Source organism: Anastrepha obliqua, chromosome 1, assembly GCF_027943255.1.
Source record: "Anastrepha obliqua isolate idAnaObli1 chromosome 1, idAnaObli1_1.0, whole genome shotgun sequence".
NCBI lineage: Eukaryota > Metazoa > Arthropoda > Insecta > Diptera > Tephritidae > Anastrepha > Anastrepha obliqua.
In genome coordinates this window covers 98962254-98981659 of record NC_072892.1, presented here as the reverse complement: position 1 = coordinate 98981659, position 19406 = coordinate 98962254, and the positions used below count along the sequence as shown (strand labels likewise).

Below are 19406 nucleotides of genomic sequence, written 5' to 3'. Positions count from 1 at the left end.
AAAAAGAAAAACTTTGATTCTTCTTGTGGATTATTTTTATTTGGTCTTTTAATATTTTTTACATCAAGTCGAGAATATGATGTCATGTAAATGGCCGCCGCCACAGTTGATTGCCATTTGAGCCCTTTTTATGGCATTTTCCATCACTTTGGCCAAAACTTCCGGCGATAGGTCCTCACATTCTTGACGGATATTGTCTTTAAGAGCTGCAAGAGTCTGAGGCTTGTTGACATAAACCCGCGACTTCAAAAAGCCCCACAAAAAGAAGTCTGGAGCGGTCAAATCAGACGATCTTGCTGGCCAGTGCAAATTGCCAAAACGGGGGATTAGGCGCCCGGGAAATGCATCCTTCAGCATATCGGTTGTGGCACGTGCAGTGGGTGCCGTTGCACCGTCCTGTTGGAACCACATGTTTTCCAATCCCAATTCATCAAGTTGCGGCAAAAAGAATTCATTGATCATTGCTCTGTAGCGCTCACCATTCACAGTAACCGTTTGGCCCGCGACGTCTTCGAAGAAAAAAGGTCCGATGAGTCCTCCAGCGAAAACAGCACACCATACAGTGACTTTGAGCGGGTGTAATGGTTCTTCGTGGGTTACACGCGGATTTTCAGTGCCCAGAAGCGTAAATTTTGCTTATTCACGTACCCGCTAAGATGGAAATGGGCCTCATCACTCATGATTATTTTTGATGAAAAATCATCTTCCTCTTGGTGGTGATTAAGGATGGCTTGAGGGTATGTTAGACACGATTGGCTGTCAGTAGCTAACAGCTGATGCACCGTTTGGACTTTGTACGGAAACATCTTCAAATCTTGTACCAAAATTCGCTGTAAAGACCGTCGACTGATACCCATTTGCGTGGCACGTCGTCTAGTCGATGTCGACGGCGCTTCCATGACATCCTCGGCTACAGCAGCAATACCTATTCTCTGCAGAACGGCTACTCCGGGGTCTGACACGCCTGGCAGCATCTCGTGTTGTGCCAGTCTCTTCGAGGGGAGCGACTAAACGTCGCAGTGTTTCACCAGTAGGCGTTAGACGGCGAGGAAATCTGCAACGAAATTCACGTTGTGCCAAAGTCACCGACCGATTATTGGTCAAATAAATAGTCAGCAATATTCCGCGTTCTGTTTATTAACGTTCTTGTTTATTAACGTGTATTTCGCAAATGTCAAAACAGAACTGACATTAGGGGCAAATCGCAAAATTTATAGCATTTTCTGATAGGAGCATTACTTTAGCGCCACCTGTTATATAAAATCGGCAACTGAGAAGTGTATGTAAGCGATCGGCAAAGTGAGAGAAAAACTGCTACGAAAAATCGCATCGGCTAACATTAGTATTCCAGGATTAAAAGTAATACAAATTTATTAATTTACATTGTAAATAATTTAGATAACGAGAAAAAGAAGAATTTGATGGCGAAAGTAATAAAACCATGGAAAAATATTCAAGAAGATAGTAAGTATTCTTTTTGTCAGACTTCTCCAGAAAAATATTCCCGTCAAACCAAATGTTTTGCATTTTACTTTTTCATTTCAAATTAGAAAATAAATATATTAGCTTGGCTCGCGGTAATGAAAGCCGCAGACTTAGCCATAGAGAACATTCCTCCGAACACTCATACACTGCTTACGACAATGCCGGAATAAGATGGATGTGCTAGGAACTAAGAAACAAGCCACCATCTAAAAGGGAGCTGAAGGAAACAAGAGAGTGAATGTGCTGGCCAAAGCAGGCGCTAATCTTCCAGTAGCTAGCACGGCCGGTATACAACCACCTGTCTGCAAACAACGACTAGATATAGATGCAGTATATATGTATATAACACACTCGTATATATATGTATATAGCATAAATATATACGTTGCCAGTCAAGCGGCAATAAAGGCAATAAACTCATATGAAATTTCATCTAAAAATATTCTTAGGGCCAGGGAAGCCAAAGAGAGACTAGCCGCAGACAGACGGTTAAAGATCTATTGGGTACCCGGACATAAGGGTATTGCAGGAAACGAAGCCTACTACAAGGAAACGCAAGCTCCATCTGGTACCACTAAGGACCATGTGATGGCTTTCAGCCAGCCAAGTCAACCTAACCTATAGGCAGCAATGATTCGAGAAGCGAATTCTAGGTGGGAAAGACACAGCTCATGCAGAATCGCGAAAATCATGCTACACAAGCACAATATCAGACGTACAAACTATATTTTATCTCTTTCTAGCAAAGAGTGTAAACTTGTAGTAGGGATACTGACGGCCAAACTGAAGCTAGTGCAGAACGTTACATGTACAATACGTAACGAAGTCAACGCGAGAGGTACCCTGGAACACCTACTCTTCCGCTGCCATGCACTTAGCACAACATGAATAAACTGTTTAGGTTCTGCGTCATTTTCAACATTAGAAAGTGTGGCAGATCAAAAACTTAGCAGCCTACTTAAATTTGCCAAACTGTGTATCAAAGAAAAAATATAAGATAAACTCTCCATACTAACACTTGGTATCACTATGAACCAATTTTTGGTCTATGTGCGAAGAGAATATTCGACCCATTTTAGAGTTTTTATTTGATAGAGGCGAAAATGTAAGCCAGGCCGCTGAAGTTGTGAATAGTGTTTATGGTGCCTACAACTAATTACGTACAATTTTGGTTTCGTCGATTCCGTTTAGTCATTTTTGATCTTAAAGGAAATGTCGATAAAATCACAGAAATAATCGAAGTTGATCGGTAGTACTCGAAGCCCAGGTCGCCCAGGATCTAAAGATCGACCATAAAACAGTTTTAAACCGTTTGCGCAAAAATTTTGATGGATTTCTTTTTCCCCACTCTAATGTTTTCGTTTAATTTCTTGCTTTAATTTGAATAAAAATGTGAATTAAAAATATAAACAAGAAATGAAAGTAAATTCACTATATACAAAGGTTAATTATTCAACATACATACATATTCTCTACCTTTCACCTTATTTACATAGGTAAAAATACTCTTTTCGTTACAATTTGCAGCACAAATTTGGTGACTACATAATTTGCTTCCGACGCGTGAGCGAGTTTCTCTCTACATTCTCTCAATTTTCTGATCAAAACTCTTTAAACAACTCCAAGCGATAGATAACTTTCATGAAACTTTTTTCTCATGCTAGAGGTAGACTAAAGTATAACCACTGTTAAAGGACATGATGGAAAGAAAAATGAGATGGTGCCTTTCGTGGTACCGTTACTTTGCTCTCAGCAAATTTGACAATGAGTGACGTCATATTAGCACCAGTATGGCCAGATTACCATTTGCGTAACTTGATTTGAATTTTTTGTTATTTAGAGTTTTAGTTCTTTCTTCATGACATTTTTCTAGCCCGTTCTAATTAAAGTGTAATGTTTATAATTTTGTAAAATAAATTTTTTTTTTAAATTAATTCAATAATTTACTTAGTTTTATTTAATTTTACTTTTTTTAACATCTGGTTGCATTGCCCCCGATTTCGGTTGTTATTGGTGTTCTTCTCCTTTCAGCAGTGAAATCTCTCTCTCACTACTGCAGTGTTGCCCAGCTTTGAAAATAAAAGAGCACTAAAATGCCCATTTAAAGAAAATAAAATACCGAATTTTTGTTGAATTATTTAAAGAACTTTGTATGCGTGACAAATAATCTTTAAAATGTGCGTTTTTTTTTAATAAATGTGTTATGGTTATATTTGAGGTTATGTAACGAGATAAGGTACTCTTTATGTAAAAATGCCGTTATAGTTTCTTCAGTAGTATTTTGTTGCTTAGTTTTACTATGAATACACCTCTTGATGCCCTATGTCCCACTAAGGATTGAGGACCGGAAGAAAGGATTACACCACTATGGTTTTAATTCGCATTCAGTAAAAAGTTTTCAATGTTAAGAAGAGTTAAAAGCCGCAAAAAATTAAATTAACACTTTCAAAATATCAAATTTTAAAGGAATCAACAAATTTTCATTAGCACTAAAATCTTCTCAGAGTGACTTTTTTATCCTCTTTAAATAGTTTGTTTTAAGTTACATTTTCGGTAGCTCTAAATTAAAAGAAAAAAGAAATAAATACCAAACTTAAATTTTTTTTGGAATTTGGGTATAAAAAAACGCTAAATTTATTGCGAAGAGCAAATGGTTGGCAGCACTGCACAACTCAGCTAATGTGACGTCACTCTGATTGGCGCAATCTTACTTCTATCAATCGTGGTTAAAGGATAGTTAGGGCATTAAATTTGTCTCACGTCTTCTCGCAGTTGCGCTTTTTGTTTATCATTTCATTTGCGGAGCAAATCGGTGTAACTCTCAAATGGCTCATAAAATGTTAAATTAAAGCGTATACTGTGTTCACTGTGTTTATAACGAATACAGCTGTGTGCTAACAAACCACCGAGCTATAAATCTGAAATAAAAAAGCTACAAATGAGCTCATCCTCGAGATCAGGTAGTGACAGTATCGGTAAATTTTTTCACAAAAATCTGGACAAGACCCTTAATTATTCACATGGTAAAAAATCCCACAAATTCCCAAAGTTCAAAGTAACATTTTTTACGATATTTTTAGTCGGAGAAAGTAATATATATACATGGATTTTATTTTTTTATGTTGCTGTATTTTTACATTTTTATTGCAAAAAGTTTAAAGCTATTGCTTTTAGAAAAAGCGAAAACAACATTTGGATCTAAAAGTTGTAATTCTTCGAAAAGCCATCAGAAGGCAAACGTGAAGCATAAACACTTTTTATGAATACAACTCTAGCGTCAAATAAATATGCACCCGCATGTTCTAAAACTTTTATTGAGGCTTCCACCGAATTATATGTAAAAAATCAGATTTTCAGAAATTTATCGAATTTATTTTTTTTTTTTTATGTACCTATGTATATAGGTTTAACTATCATCGAAGTGCACTGAATATGAAAATACTGATTGATAATTAAAAACGAGTACGCACAATGAACGATTCATTATGCAAGCGCAACGATTAACTGTGCTATTTTTGAGATATTGAGTTCACATTTCAAAATTTTCAAAATCTTTGTGACTTCTGATGAATTCATACATAGTTGTGATAGGATTTTCTGCAGCCATGAGTTCCAGTTGTCTAGCATGCCTTGCTTATAATAGCGGGCTTTCTAATAGAGATAACTGTTGTTATCTATTTATTCACATCACCATGGCAATTTATACGATTGAACAGGATGTGCAAATAATACAACTTTATAATGAACGAGTCGAAATGACATGATTTGGCCACATATGTAAATAGATCGGACAATTTGACCCACCTAGAGTTTTTGTTGTTTTTTTCTATTTTCTGCAGTCGTCGAATGATGCCAAAAAACTGCAATTCACTAGGGATCAGTCAATTCAACATAAACCTGGTTAGTGCTCAAATTTAGTCGGATCCATACAGCAGAGTCACAAAAAATTGAATCTTCCGTGCTACTGTGTGAAGCCGCGACCCATATTTGAACGATGTCACACTCCATACATAGTGTCATGCAAATAAGATAAGAGGTTCGTTTGTAACTCGCGCACAGGGTATTATTCCATTTCGACCCATCCTTATTGGGAAACATATTTATATCCGCACGATCATTTATTAAAAGCGTATACCACTTATCAACTGCGGTACAGAGGAAAATATTCGTTTTCAGAATCCTTCGATATACCTACGTTCAAGGCTACTGTGCAGATGACACGATTTCGGGGTTTCAAATAAATCGCGGGATTTTTCTAGAACACCATTCCTACTGTCCTAGCAGTTGTACTCCTGAAAATGTGATCTGGTTGGTCGTGGATGCAATATTTAATCCTTATGAGGGTTAAAATATGCTGTTGGTATTCATAGTTAATGAATTTTAATTAATTTTTTTTCTGTCTGCGAGCATTTAAATTTTTATTTAAATTTGGGCAACATTGCAGAAAAATAATAATATATGTATTATTGGGTCATAATGCACTACGACTTGATGATGTGGTCTATTGGCCTTGATCCCAAGCCTAAAAGTGGAGTACTTCCTCAGGTTTTTTGTTTTATATCATAGGAGTACCAGCTTTGGCCTTGCGAGAGTTGCACATTCGCAGAGAAAGATAAACTTTTTAATTTGGTGAGCTTGGTGAGCCCACAAGAAGGTTGTAGCCCAACAACAAAACGATGTTATTCGTTCCCTAGGTGTGAAGGACAGTATAGCAATCCTCAAGGAGTTTGGATCGTATTATTTGAGACATGCAACTGCCTGACTGTCAAAAAAAATGCAGATGTGTCTTTGTGCGTTGTGCTTTTTTGAAGCCATGCTATGGAAGAGTTATATACAAAAATAAAGGAAGCCTTAATAAATATCTATTAAAAATTTCTAAATCGGAAAATACTGAAATAAAGGTTTAGTAACAAGCATAAGTGAAAATTAAATGAGGAGCACGGGCACCTCGGGAACTTCGGGATTCGGGTTGCTAGATTTAGACATCCGACTTCAGACGCCATACGTACGTTTCGTTCGACCGAATATCATGGGATGCAGACAGTATGTCAGTGAAAAACCGTAGCAGCACCAGAATTATTTATTTTTTTCAATGTTCAAGTATTCTTATATTTTGAAACTCATCTTGTACTTATTTGTATTATTCTACATATTTAAGTATAGTATATGTGTACAAACTAACAAGTTCATTTGTTTTCTTCTTTTCATTTGCAGCCATACATTTTTATTAGATTCAACTATCAATAAACAACGGCAATTAAGTGAAGAGTGACGTAACATTTACTTATAAAATTACAGCAATCAAAGTGAGTGCCATACCTATATCGGCACACAACCAATATGGGTGGTGTTTTGAAATAATGCAAAGTTTCCAACCCCACAAACTGAGAGTGTTAAGAAAACCTGAACCTCGAATTACTTGTAGATGTGAATTCAATTGAGACAAATCAAGTGTAAAGTATTAAATTGTTGAATACGCAAAAAAAAGTGAAAATTTAATTTCGAATATTACGAAACGTGTCAAGATGTTGAGCACGCCGCAAAAGTCGTTGCACACAATTGCCGCTAAAAATCGATTGCCATTGCGAATGCATAAATTCCGCAGCGGAAGCGGATATGGCCAAAGGAGCCTGTTGAGCTGCACTCACTACACGGTGCTGCTGGCGACCGCAATTTTAGTCTTAATCAGCGCGCATGCCAAGAGCGCACTACTCTATGACAATAACGATAGCAATAGCAACAACAGCAATAGTAATAACAATAACATTAACAACAATGCACCATCAAGAGATGCCACCGCGATGCCACCACAAGAGGCCGCCTCTCAAACAATGCCACAGTCCGCATCATTTACGCCATTGTCCGAGAAAGTGGAGGAAGCGGAAAGGTTATTTCAGGAGCAGGAAGATGTCGTAATTCCTGTGGACTCCTCTGTTAAGGAGAAATCTATGGTAGAAAATCAGTACAATAGCAATGCTTATAATCATAAACAACAACTGGAGCAGCACAATCATATCAATCAGCAGCAGGAGGGGGTTGAACAACTGACACCCATGCATGACCAGCACCAGCATCACAGCCAAACTCGTCAGCATCATCATCATCACCATCAGCAGCAGCAGCAACATCCTCAACACCATCATCATCACCATCATCACCAACAACAACAAGCAGAGCTTGAGAAGCAAGTACAACCACAAATACAGACCCAATCTCAGCCACAACCGCAAAAGCCATTGGAACTATTCGAGAAAGTGCGGCACGTAGCGGAAGGGGGAGGTTGGCAGCAGCGGAAGCTGCACGCACACCATCTTAGTCACAACATGTTTACCTCACCATTGCGCGGAGTCAGCGGCAAGCGCTACTACCACAGCAAATACTCCATCGAGGAGCTGATGAATATGAAAGTACAGCACCGACTTTCCGACGATATCGACATGGATCCATGCAAAGCAGGTGAGTACAAAGCGACTATCGTATACACACACACACACACACACACTCATATTCACCCACGCACACACGTATAGACACTAAAAACACATTAACACTTGTCGTTAAGCGACCACAGCGAGTGACATTTATAGATATTTTTAAATATTTATGTCTTGCGGAAAACATAAGTACAGTTATTTGCGTCTATACATCGGTATGTACAATATATAAGTGCAATAAATGTATTCGCAGTTATTTACATGGTCGTTTATATGTATAGAGACATGCACCTACATACATACATATTTATTTGCACAATTCGCGCACGACGCAACGACGCAACGACGCAACTACGGTCATTTGCATTTGCGCATTCGCATTTTTTCTATCTTTATTCATTGAATCTTTTTCATTGCTGTCTGTTTAATAAATTCAAAGTTCAATGTAGGCAAGGCCATACCAAGCACGAATGAGACCGCGATGAGTGGAGGGATTTAGGCGGGTATTGTGTTTGTGTGACCATTCCTACTGCATGAGAGTAATTAAAAATGGTCAACGACGAAATGTAAACTTTGTCTATCCGTTTGATCGACTGACATTGTTGGCGCATGAATTAATATTTACTTAGGATGGTTTTTATGCAAATTTTCAAGTGCACGCATTTTTCAGCTGTAGGCTAAACGACTAAGTATTCTAAAATATTCCAAAAATATGTTTGCCGACTTACATACATATATACATACATATATATATGTATGGCACTTATATATTACTCGTAAATACTCGGTATTTATTTTGGCGTGGGATTATGTGGATTTACCATTCTGTTCGTCTCGGGTTCGATACGAACTGTGTACTCGTATATTGCTCTCAGCAGTCAATGGCAGACATCCGAGTGCAGGAGAAAGGAGGACAATTTTTTAGTAACTTATCCTCCTATTCTTTGTATATATTTTAATGGACTTTTTTCTGACTTTAGGTCTTTAGTTTAAAAAATTTGTTGAATATATTTTAATCTATTTAATCTTTCCGCTTTAACTTTTTCATCTTCGACAGAGCGCATGAATTCCATTCCAGTAGAACCACTGGAAAAGTGTTTGTATTGATCATGTAGATGCTGCAACACATTTCTTCACAGTAGCGCCACTTGCAGAGGCGATGAGAAATTATTTCTTCTTCTTAACCATTTTTAAAGCTTCTGAGGTAAAGGACTCAACGATAGTAGAGGTGTCAACGAACTCAACACGAGATCGGTTTCAGTCCATTCTGTCTTGAAAAACGGCAAACTTTGATTTTTTCCCATCTTTTAGTAGCTCGCCTAGTATCCGTGGTATCCTAACCTATAATGTGTCTGTGAAGTAATCAATAAGGTCGAGATAACCAGTAAGACCACTTGAGTTATAGCAGTCGTGCAGAGATCTTCTGAGAGGACGTTATGAAAACCAATGGCTGTCTTTTCCTTTTGACATTGAAATTCCTCCCATATTAATTTAATAGTTCCGTCGCGATTTCTTCGATTCCGCAGATGGAAGGATATCAAGACATAAAACTAAATGCCAAAATTACAGAGGCATATCCTAACTTAATACTCGTTATAAAGTATTTAGGTAGGTAGGTGAAATGGTTCAAGTGCCGGTCTGGCACTCCTCAAGTAGCACTAATATAAAGTATTTACTAATGTTCTTTTTGAGAGACTGAATATTTATGCTGAAGACATCCTAGGCGGTTACCAATGTGGTTTCAGAAACAGCCGCTCAACGATCGATTAAGATTCTACTGTCCATCTGATATTTGACAGGTTTAACGAATATAACATTGATATTTGTATGTATTTTGCCCCTTTGTTGACTTCAAACAGGTATCTGACAGTATAGTTAGGAAACAAATAAAATACTGCTTTCAGAAAATTGGAATACCTTTGAAGTTTATTAATTTGATTCTCCGTACATTGTCGAACACACAAGTAAAGTGCTGGTGCAAGGAAACGTATCAGACCCAATTCAAGTCATATTTGGTGTAAAACAAGAAGACGAATATCATTTTTAATATTCAATCTAATGCTACACACCACTGTTCAAGAAATACTCCCTAATGGAACATTATTAAATAATGATTTTCAGATATGTGCCTACGCTGATGATATTCTTCTTATGACTAAAACAGAAACACTCTTACACGCGTCTTTAAACTGGTTGATAAAAATGCGAAGGCTCTAGGACTACATGTAAATACTGAGAAAACTAAGTACCAATAACACTACATGCGATGATCTAACTAAAGGGTTTTCCAATAACAGGTGTTACTTTGTATAGCCCGCTATTTCGGTAGATGTCATTTTGAAAGCTGTCATTTTTTGATATTTGACAAGTAGAAACTACGCCATTAATAAAAATGGAACGATGCACGCTTAAGCAATGCATTGAAATTATTAAAATTCTCTTTAAAAATGGTGAAAATTTAGCTGAGACGGTTCGTAAAACTCGAACATTTTTGCGTCATCGAGAAGCACCTTGTCAGACCGCAATACAGAAATTGGTGAATAAATTCGAGCTGTTGGGACAAGTTAGTGACGTGAAGTGTAAAACCCGTGCACGCCGCTCAAGAACAGCCGAAAATATTGTTGTTGTAGCTGAAAGTGTTGAAGAAAATCCAGGTTTGCCCATTCCTCGTCGAATTAGGTATTCCATAAACGTCATTACACCGTATTTTGCATAAAGATGTAGACCCACATCTTAAGGCTTATAAAGTCCGGTTAACGCAAGAACTCAAGCCGGCCGATCACCAACAACGTCGTGTATTTGCTGATTGGGTCGTTGAAATGAATGAAAATGATCCGGAATTTCATCGAAAAATCATCTTGAGTGATGAGGCCCATTTCCACCTCGGTGGCTTCGTCAACAAGCAAAATTGTCAGATCTGGGGCTCAGAAAATCCAAGAGTTATTGTTGAAAAGCCTCTCTATACTCAACGTGTGACTGTTTGGTGCGGTTTATGGTCCGGCGGAGTCATTGGACCTTACTTTTTCGAAAATGAAGCTGGGCCAATAGTTAATTGCGCTATCGAGAGATGATTAAGGATTTTTTATGGCCGGAATTGGATTGTATTGATCTGGACAACGTTTATTTTCAACAAGATGGCGCTACGTGCCACATAAGCCACGAAACCATTGATCTTTTACGGGAAAACCACCTCTTATTAGGAAACGCTTTATAAACAACTTTGTTTTCGAAAATATCACTGAATTTAAATACCTAGGTTTTTAAATATCAGCTATTAACAACAAAACCAAGCTCCAAACATAAAACTATTTAAATCAAAAGATTTGCTCACAGCCCAGAAAATAGGAATGCACACAACACTGATACGTCCGGACCTTTTATATGACGCAGGAATATGAACTCTGAAAACAAATGATATTCATCAAATGATATTGATATGGCGAAAGGCGTGTCTTAAGGAAATTATATGGTCCGGTTAAAACATTAGATGGCATTTACCGAGATTAAAGATTCTGTCTGGTTTCACTATTTTTAATCCAAATACGGCTCTTAACAATTATATGTGAAAACTAGCATCATTTAAATGTCCACCATCATGAGCCCATTTACAGTTAAAATCCGTGAAACAGTCGATTCATTAATGTCTAATTGTTGAGAATGTCGAGATATCGATGCTGAAAGTTGCTCAGCAACACTTTCCAGAAGCAGCAGCAATATTCTCAACAGAACGTTTTAAATATGCCAGTTTTATTTCTATCGTCGGCAAGTTTCTAGGAAATTTTTCACCAAAAACATCCCAAATTTTGTGATATATTGTTTTTAAATATCTACAATTTTATAATAAGTTTCGATAACTTGAACTCGTTGTTTTATCGTGTAAAATTGTACATCTGTCTACTTGACAAATGTCAAAGATGGCATGAAAAGAAGGTACCGTCTAGGAATTATTCACTACGGGCGCCACTTTGGCAATACCCTTTATTTACAAGTATAAGTATAGTTTGGTAGGGCTTTCTATGCATTTTACGTTGAGAGAATCATAGTGATTGCTATGTTGCCAAAGGCTACTCGAACCAAACGATTAAGTTTGCGCCGAGTGTCACCAGGATCCTACATGCTTGGCATTTGGTCACCGATTAGTACCATAGGATATTAGTTTAGATGGAATTCTCTACGTGTTAACAAGAAATCTCTGTCGGTCATAAAAAGTGTGAAAACTTGTTTGCAAACGTTATAGGCTGACAATTATAAGAGTTGAATCTTTTACAAATAATCATCCCTAGATCTACCGTCTCTTGTAGAAATCCAATTTCTCTTCTACCTAACTTTTGTTCTCGCGTAACGCAAATGGAGAAAGTACCTACCATTTGAGAATGAACTTGAACTCGAGGTACTTACATGTAACTAAATAACAAACTCATGAAATTATTAAGTGACACAATGATGGCACTCAGTAGAAAAGTATGAAATTTGTGATAAAATTTCGATAACATTTAAGTTTACAGAAGTTTGCTAAGCCCAAACGTCACATGCGTGTTTTGTTAAGAGCACAGCTACATCGACAAGTTGGCATTACGCCTTTATGCTGTATATAGTCACGCATCTACATCACCCATTACTCCCGCTTCCGCTCATAGTTCGTCAAAGTATTCAAAAACAAGCCATATCAGCACAACAAAAAATGCATACATAAATAATGCGTAAATATATATTGTACTATCTTACATACTTATGTATATGAGCAGAGAAGTGTTGTCAGTAGAAACTATTGCCGCTGGTGATGATGGCACTTGCGGTCTCAATAGTGTTGCGCGCCTGTAAATATGCATTCATTTCAATTTCTTTTGCTTTGAGCTTTGCATTCAACTCCGTTGACTTCCGCTTTCATCTTGAATGCCTTTTTGTTACTCATTTGCATATACTGTTCTGTGTTGGTATATGTATATATGCGTGTGTGTGTGTATTTTCCAGTAGTATGTGTTTAGTGCGCTTGGGCGCAGTAGTGTTTGCTTACAACGCTGCGATTTGCATTTCACTTTCATGCAACACAATAAGGTAATGTTGCTGCCTTGTTGAGTGGGAATTATTTGCAAGTGCTTTAATCACAGAATTGCTAATCAGTGTGTGTGTATGTGTGAGTGCTCTTGAGCCAATGACAACACTCGTGTACGCTAATAAATAGAAGTGAATTCTTAAAAGTGCTGTTAACAAAATGGGAGAAATATTATCAATCGAGCCAAAGTGTTGAATTTTAAAGCTGTTGCAATAATATCAGAATAAACATTTGCGGGCGAACGAGTTTGTGAAGATACAAGTATCATGCAGATCAAGTATCATTAAGAGCGTTTTTTTGATTTTTTTGATATTGTTGACTTTACAAACAATTATTTTAAAAACTGATCGATCTCTCATTTCCTACATTATATATATATATATATAATGTATATATATATAATTGGCGCTTTCACCCTTTTTGGATATTTAGCCGAGCTCCTTTTTCTATTTGTCGCATGCGTCTTGATGTTGTTCTACATGTGGCGGGACCTACAGTTTTAAGCCGATTCCGAACGACATATGGTTTTTGTTTTGTATGAGGAGCTTTTTCATGGCAGAAATACTCTCAGATGTTTGCCATTGCCTGCCGAGGGGCAACCGTTATTAGATTTTTTTTATCATTTTGCTATCCGTACTTTCAAATGGTAGTCATGCACCAACCCATTCGGTTATGGCGGCCGCCCATTTCTTATATTGGGAAAGAAGTTTGGGAAAATGTTCCACACCTTTACTGACCAAAGTTTTCGGATGGACACTCATTCGACGATCACCACCTTCATGAGCTCGCATCCCCTGAATGCAGTTATCGGAGTTTAACCACCACCCATAGCAGACGAAGATTCTGCTGTCGCGTTAACCCCCATACAAATACTTTATGGGTACTGTTGCTGGTTATTTTGTTTAGAATCTACCAACATGCAGTATATATCATAGAGTAGTCTCACCATCCAACAATATTGATCTATTAATCCCTTGAAATGTTACAAAACATTGAGTGCCATAATAAGTAACGCTATTCCAAAAAATACAATTTACTGCTGGTGACAGTTGTTTCTGATCATATTGTTTTCTAACCACAAAGTTCGCATTTATTGTTGGTAAGCCAGCTACTGGCGTTACAAAATAAAGTTTCCAAAGAAAATATCATATATTATTATTTTTCTTTTGCAAGCCGCTAAGTGAAGAAACTGTGTTAGTAGCAGCACTCAAAGAAATCAAATATCACGTTTTATTAACTATTTTGTAGGTTTCAAAAATTATTAAGAAGTATTAAAAAAAATAGATATTTTCATTTTCTTAGATACTAGAATAGATAAAAATGCATGAAAATGGTGATACCAACAAAAAACCATATATTAAAAAAAAATCGCATACGGCCATCGGGAAAGTCCTTCGGGAGTACAAGAATCATTTACGCATACGACAGGCCACGAGATGCGCCCAACGAGTAGCTCAAGTTCGAAGCTCTGCCTTTGTAGTTCTTACCATAGGAGACACCTTGTTTTACTTAAAGATACACAACGTGCGGAAAGGGGTCGAGATATCGACTTGTCCTTTTTTGCGATATGTTAAACCTTTATGCTTTCTATTTTATTACACTTAAGAAGTTTTCAACCAGACACAATGAATAATTAAAAAACGATCCCTTTTCGCAGCAATGTAGGCAAATTGAGGGCTTCTATTCAAGTGAACCAATAAATCAAGCACAGTATTACAGCTACTGAAGTTTTACTGCTGCGAAATACCGTTAGATGGAATAATATTTTGATAAAAAAAAAAATAAATAATTGGCGCTTACACTTCTGTTAGGTGTTTGGCCGAGCTCCTCCTCCTATTTGTGGTGTGCGTCTTGATGTTGTTCCACAAATGGAGGGACCTACAGTTTCAAGCCGACTCCGAACGGCAGATATTTTTATGAGGAGCTTTTTCATGGCAGAAATACGGCGACCGCTATTAGAAAAATGTTTTTATTAATTCTGTTTTCACCGAGATTCGAACCAACGACCTCTCTGTGAATTCCGAATGGTAATCACGCACCAACCCATTCGGCTACGGCGGCCGCCGTATATTTTGATACATATTTATTTTCGAGCAAAGTACAGACCTCACTTGATTTATAAGAAAACTTGAGTTATTTATTCCATAAAAATTAGTGCCTCTTATCAAATAAACCGGACGGTATAATATTTAATCATATATTTGGAGGTATCCTAAGATCAAAAAGTACCGGGAAGGCGATTTTGACTGTTTTCTTCGGTTCCCATTCCTTCCATCGGGTCAGACAGTCAATAAAGAATATTATTTATCCGTTTTGAAGCGTTTGAGAGATGCTGTACTTCGCAAACGGTCGGAAATGTGGGTAAACAATTCTTGGATTTTGCATGATGATAACGCGCTATCGCACTGAGTCCAAATTGTGCTGGATTATTTGACCAACCACTAAATAAATACCATAGTGCAAGCACCGTATTCCCCTGATATGGCCCCGTGCGACTTCTTTTTGTTTCACAAGTTGAAGTTACCACTTCGTGGAAGGAGATTTCAGTCGATAGAGAAGATCAAAGAGAATGCGACGAAGGAGCTGAAGGCCACACCTTCGTCGACTTACCAGTGGTGCATGGAGGACTTGGTTAAACGTTGGCACATGTGTGTTGCTTTAGACGGGTTATATTTTGAAGGAGATAAAATAAATTTGCCTGAAATTTAACTCGGTTTTGTTTTATTTAAACATTCCCAGTACTTTCTGATCATTCCCAGTACTTTCTGGTATATTCAGTTTTATTGTATTCCATAATGTTTAATTTATGTAAACAAAATTCCAATAGCTTTCATTTATAAAAAAATATACGATACTACTTGGAACATAATTGTGCTGGGTGGCAACTTATTTATGTGATATACTGTATGTGCGGTATGCGGAGGTACCTCGCACGACACAAACCATCTCTTTACTTTGCTGCATACAACTACTCATCTAACACCTTCCTTCCTTCCTTTGGTTCCGCGCTGTCGAAACAACTAATTTAATGGACCTACCGTTAGATAAGACTGACATTCGGCAACCTATTGACAATATCAGCCCATACCTCTCATAATGCAAGTGTACTGCTATCATTTTCTAAACTCTAGCTTAACTGCAGAGTCCATAGATGGAATAGTGGGTTAGATTTGGTCTAGATCCAACGATTGCCCTTTTTTATATACATACATACTTGTTTAATGTGGATGCATGCCAGTATATTGGGTTTCCCAGCAAACTCCTTTTTACGCATCAGGCATGGCGAAGAAAAAATATAAAGGATGGATAGATATCTTTCCCGTTGACCTGCTCTATTTATACCGATACCTCTTCGATGTTCAGGCGGAACTGGCTTCGATGAGCATTCATTTTTTAATTTCCATGTTTGTAATGTGAATTCACAAGATAAATACTGAAAAAATTAGCATTGTGCAAGATAAGGCATTGTGGACAGCGTACGAATATTATTTTGATTAAGATTGTAAATTGATTGACATTTTCAAAGCGAATTTATCTGTGTTGATGATAAATACCTTTACTACTCATTGACGCGCAACCACCTAACGGCACTTACACTATTCCGCCTTCACTTCCTTTTACGCTCCTTGATGAGCCTTTTCATCATACCTGTGCATACAGGGTGGCTGATGAAAGCCGCTACCAAAAAAAAAATTGAATAACTTTTTTTCTTTTTAAGTTATCTGTTCCATTTTTGTTTTAATTTGCAGATTGATCTTTAAAATTTATTAAAATGGATAACTGGGACACGCAAACAAGAATTTGGATAGTCCGCTGCTATCACGCACTGGAGTCCGTAGTTTTGGTACAGAGAGAGTACAGGCGGATGTTTGGCGGCGATCCCCCGAGCAGATGGACCATAATGAGACTGGTGAATAATTTTGCTGAGCAAGGAACATTCGCAAGGCCTTATCATCGAAACCCACCAGATCGGACGGAGGAAACGATCGCTGCTGTAGCTGCAGCTAGAAAGCAATCCAAGGGTTTCAACAAGAAGCTTATCTGCTCAACTTGGTGTCAGCCGACAGTCTTTGCAAACAATAATGCACAAAGATTTAGACTTATTTCCCTACAAAATTCAAATGGTTAACAAACTGAATGCAGCAGACTTGCCGATTCGCTTGGAATTTTCCCAGAAGATCCTGCAAATGGTGGAAGAAGACCAAAACATGTTAAACTGCCTTTTCATGTCTGATGAGGCCCATTTCGATTTAAACGGCAATGTGAACAAACAAAATTGTCGAATATGGAGTACTTCTAACCCACAGATACTCCACGAGACGGAATTGCATTCTCTTCGCGTGACAGTGTGGTGTGCGGTCTCTTCACGCTGTATTGTCGGGCCTTATTTTTTTGAAGAAAATGGTCACACCGTTACGGTTACTAGAGACCGTTATTTGAAAATGCTGAAAGAATTTTTCTATCCAGAACTACGCCGAAAGAGAATTCCTTTCAACTCTGTGTGGTTTCAACAAGATGGGGCAACGTCTCACATAGCCCAGACTGTTATGACAGAGTTGCGACGAAAATTTCCCAATAAACTGATTTCAAGAAACTCCGAATTTCGTTGGCCCCCCAGGTCGCCTGACCTTACTGCACCTGACTTTTTCTTGTGGGGTTTATGTAAACAAGAAGTTTATAAAACAAAGCCAACAAATTTGGATGAACTAAAACAATCCATTCGGGCAACAATTGCGGCTATTCCTGTCGCAACTCTCAAAGCAGCAATGAACAACTTTTTACTAAGATGCCGCACTTGTGTCAACGAGCATGGGGGGCATTTAAATTCAATTATTTTTAAAACTAGTTAAGCTACATTTAATAAAATTTAATGAACTTCAACTTGAAAAAAAAATAAATGAATTCCATACACTAAAAAAAAAGTTATTTGAGTTTCTTAATGTAGCAAAATTCATCAGCCACCCTGTATAATGGAGCAAAGCACTCTTGACGAATTGCCCTCAATATCCGATTTGCAGAAATGCAAATCACAAAACTACCTGTGTATGTACTTAAAATATGTGCATGTATATGTACATATGTACCTATATGGGAGAGCAAATCGAAATCGCTATGAAGAAAGCAAGAAAATCGAAGTTCAATACAACACTACATATTTTGGGAGGAAATCCAAAAGTGATAAATGTAATTGCTAGTCTGTTTACACCCACAAATAAACATTAATTTCAGATTTTTCTTGTTATAAATGTATTTATTTAAACTTGTGATTATGGTGTAGGGTTTTTTGTTTTCGTAAAAAATTGCAAATTTATTATAGTTTGGTGGTTTTGCATATTCCTTAGAGTATTTATGCGTCTGGCTGGATACAAGTTCTTGTGGCTGCATTGGTAATTCCGTCGATAAACTTAATCATCTCGCAGCTACTAAGCGTGGTTTTGTGGGTGTTGGTGGGTTTGGGGTACTGGCAGAAAATCCTGGTTTCAATCGATAATGCGAACAAAAACATGAACATGAACATTTTTTATTTTATTTTGTTTGACAAAAGCTTACATAAGAAGAAAATTATTACATAAACTAAAACTAACGCAGAGCTAGCTTCGGAGAGACGCAAAATTTATATTGATTGTTCTGGCTATTCATACGATTTAGCAGATAGTTTCAGTTCTTCCTTTTATCCGCCATGTAGGGTACTTTACAAACCAAATATATAACACAAATATATTTTTAAACTTCATATTTTAAGACGTATGATCAGACCAATGACCATACGTGGAACACTAGCTCAACATGCTACATGATGACTCACAAAAATGGTATACAGATGGATCCAAAATGTTTCAGATGGTAGGAGCAGGACTAGTGGGTCCTAGAGCACAAAAACCATTAATACTGAGTACAGATACTATAAATACAATTTTCCATGTGCAGCTTTTCGCCATAATGGAGACAGTGGAAATCGTATTCAAAAGAGGGTTCGAAAAAATAAAAATTTAAATACTTTCAGACAGTCAATCAGTCCTCAAAGTAAATAAATTTACGTTCAATTCAAAAGTCCTTATAGAGTGTAACAATGCACTCAAAAAACTGGCGACTCTTAATCAGGCTTCTTTGAATTGGGAACCAGGAGATGAAGGGCACGAAGGAAACGAGAAGGCAGACTTTTGTGCCCAAAATGGGGCGGAAGGGCCATTTATTGGACCAACCCCGTTTTTCTACTTTAACAAAAACAACATGAAACAGGAAACCAAAAAATGGCCCCAAATAAAAACCAGGGAATACTGGAACGGCACAAGCTGCCTTAATATCTCCAAAAAGTTCTTCTGTGAAGCAAATACAATAGGACTATCCAGCACTAGTTTATGCAGGTTCTGCTGTGATGAAGAAGAGTCTATGGAACACTTAATCACCAATTGTGAGGTATTAGTACCTCGTAA

General features: G+C 37.5%; 1 protein-coding gene across 2 annotated transcripts in view; it reads left to right on the top strand.

Moving 5' to 3' along the window:
- LOC129253167 (uncharacterized) overlaps window positions 1-19406 on the top strand; it is a 159157-nt gene that overhangs the window by 58772 nt on the left and 80979 nt on the right. For both annotated transcript variants that reach the window (XM_054891437.1, XM_054891436.1), the window contains exon 2: window positions 6700-7941. In XM_054891437.1, coding sequence (XP_054747412.1) covers window positions 7011-7941 — 931 coding nt within the window. In that variant the 5' untranslated portion in view covers window positions 6700-7010. The remainder of the gene's footprint in view (window positions 1-6699; window positions 7942-19406) is intronic.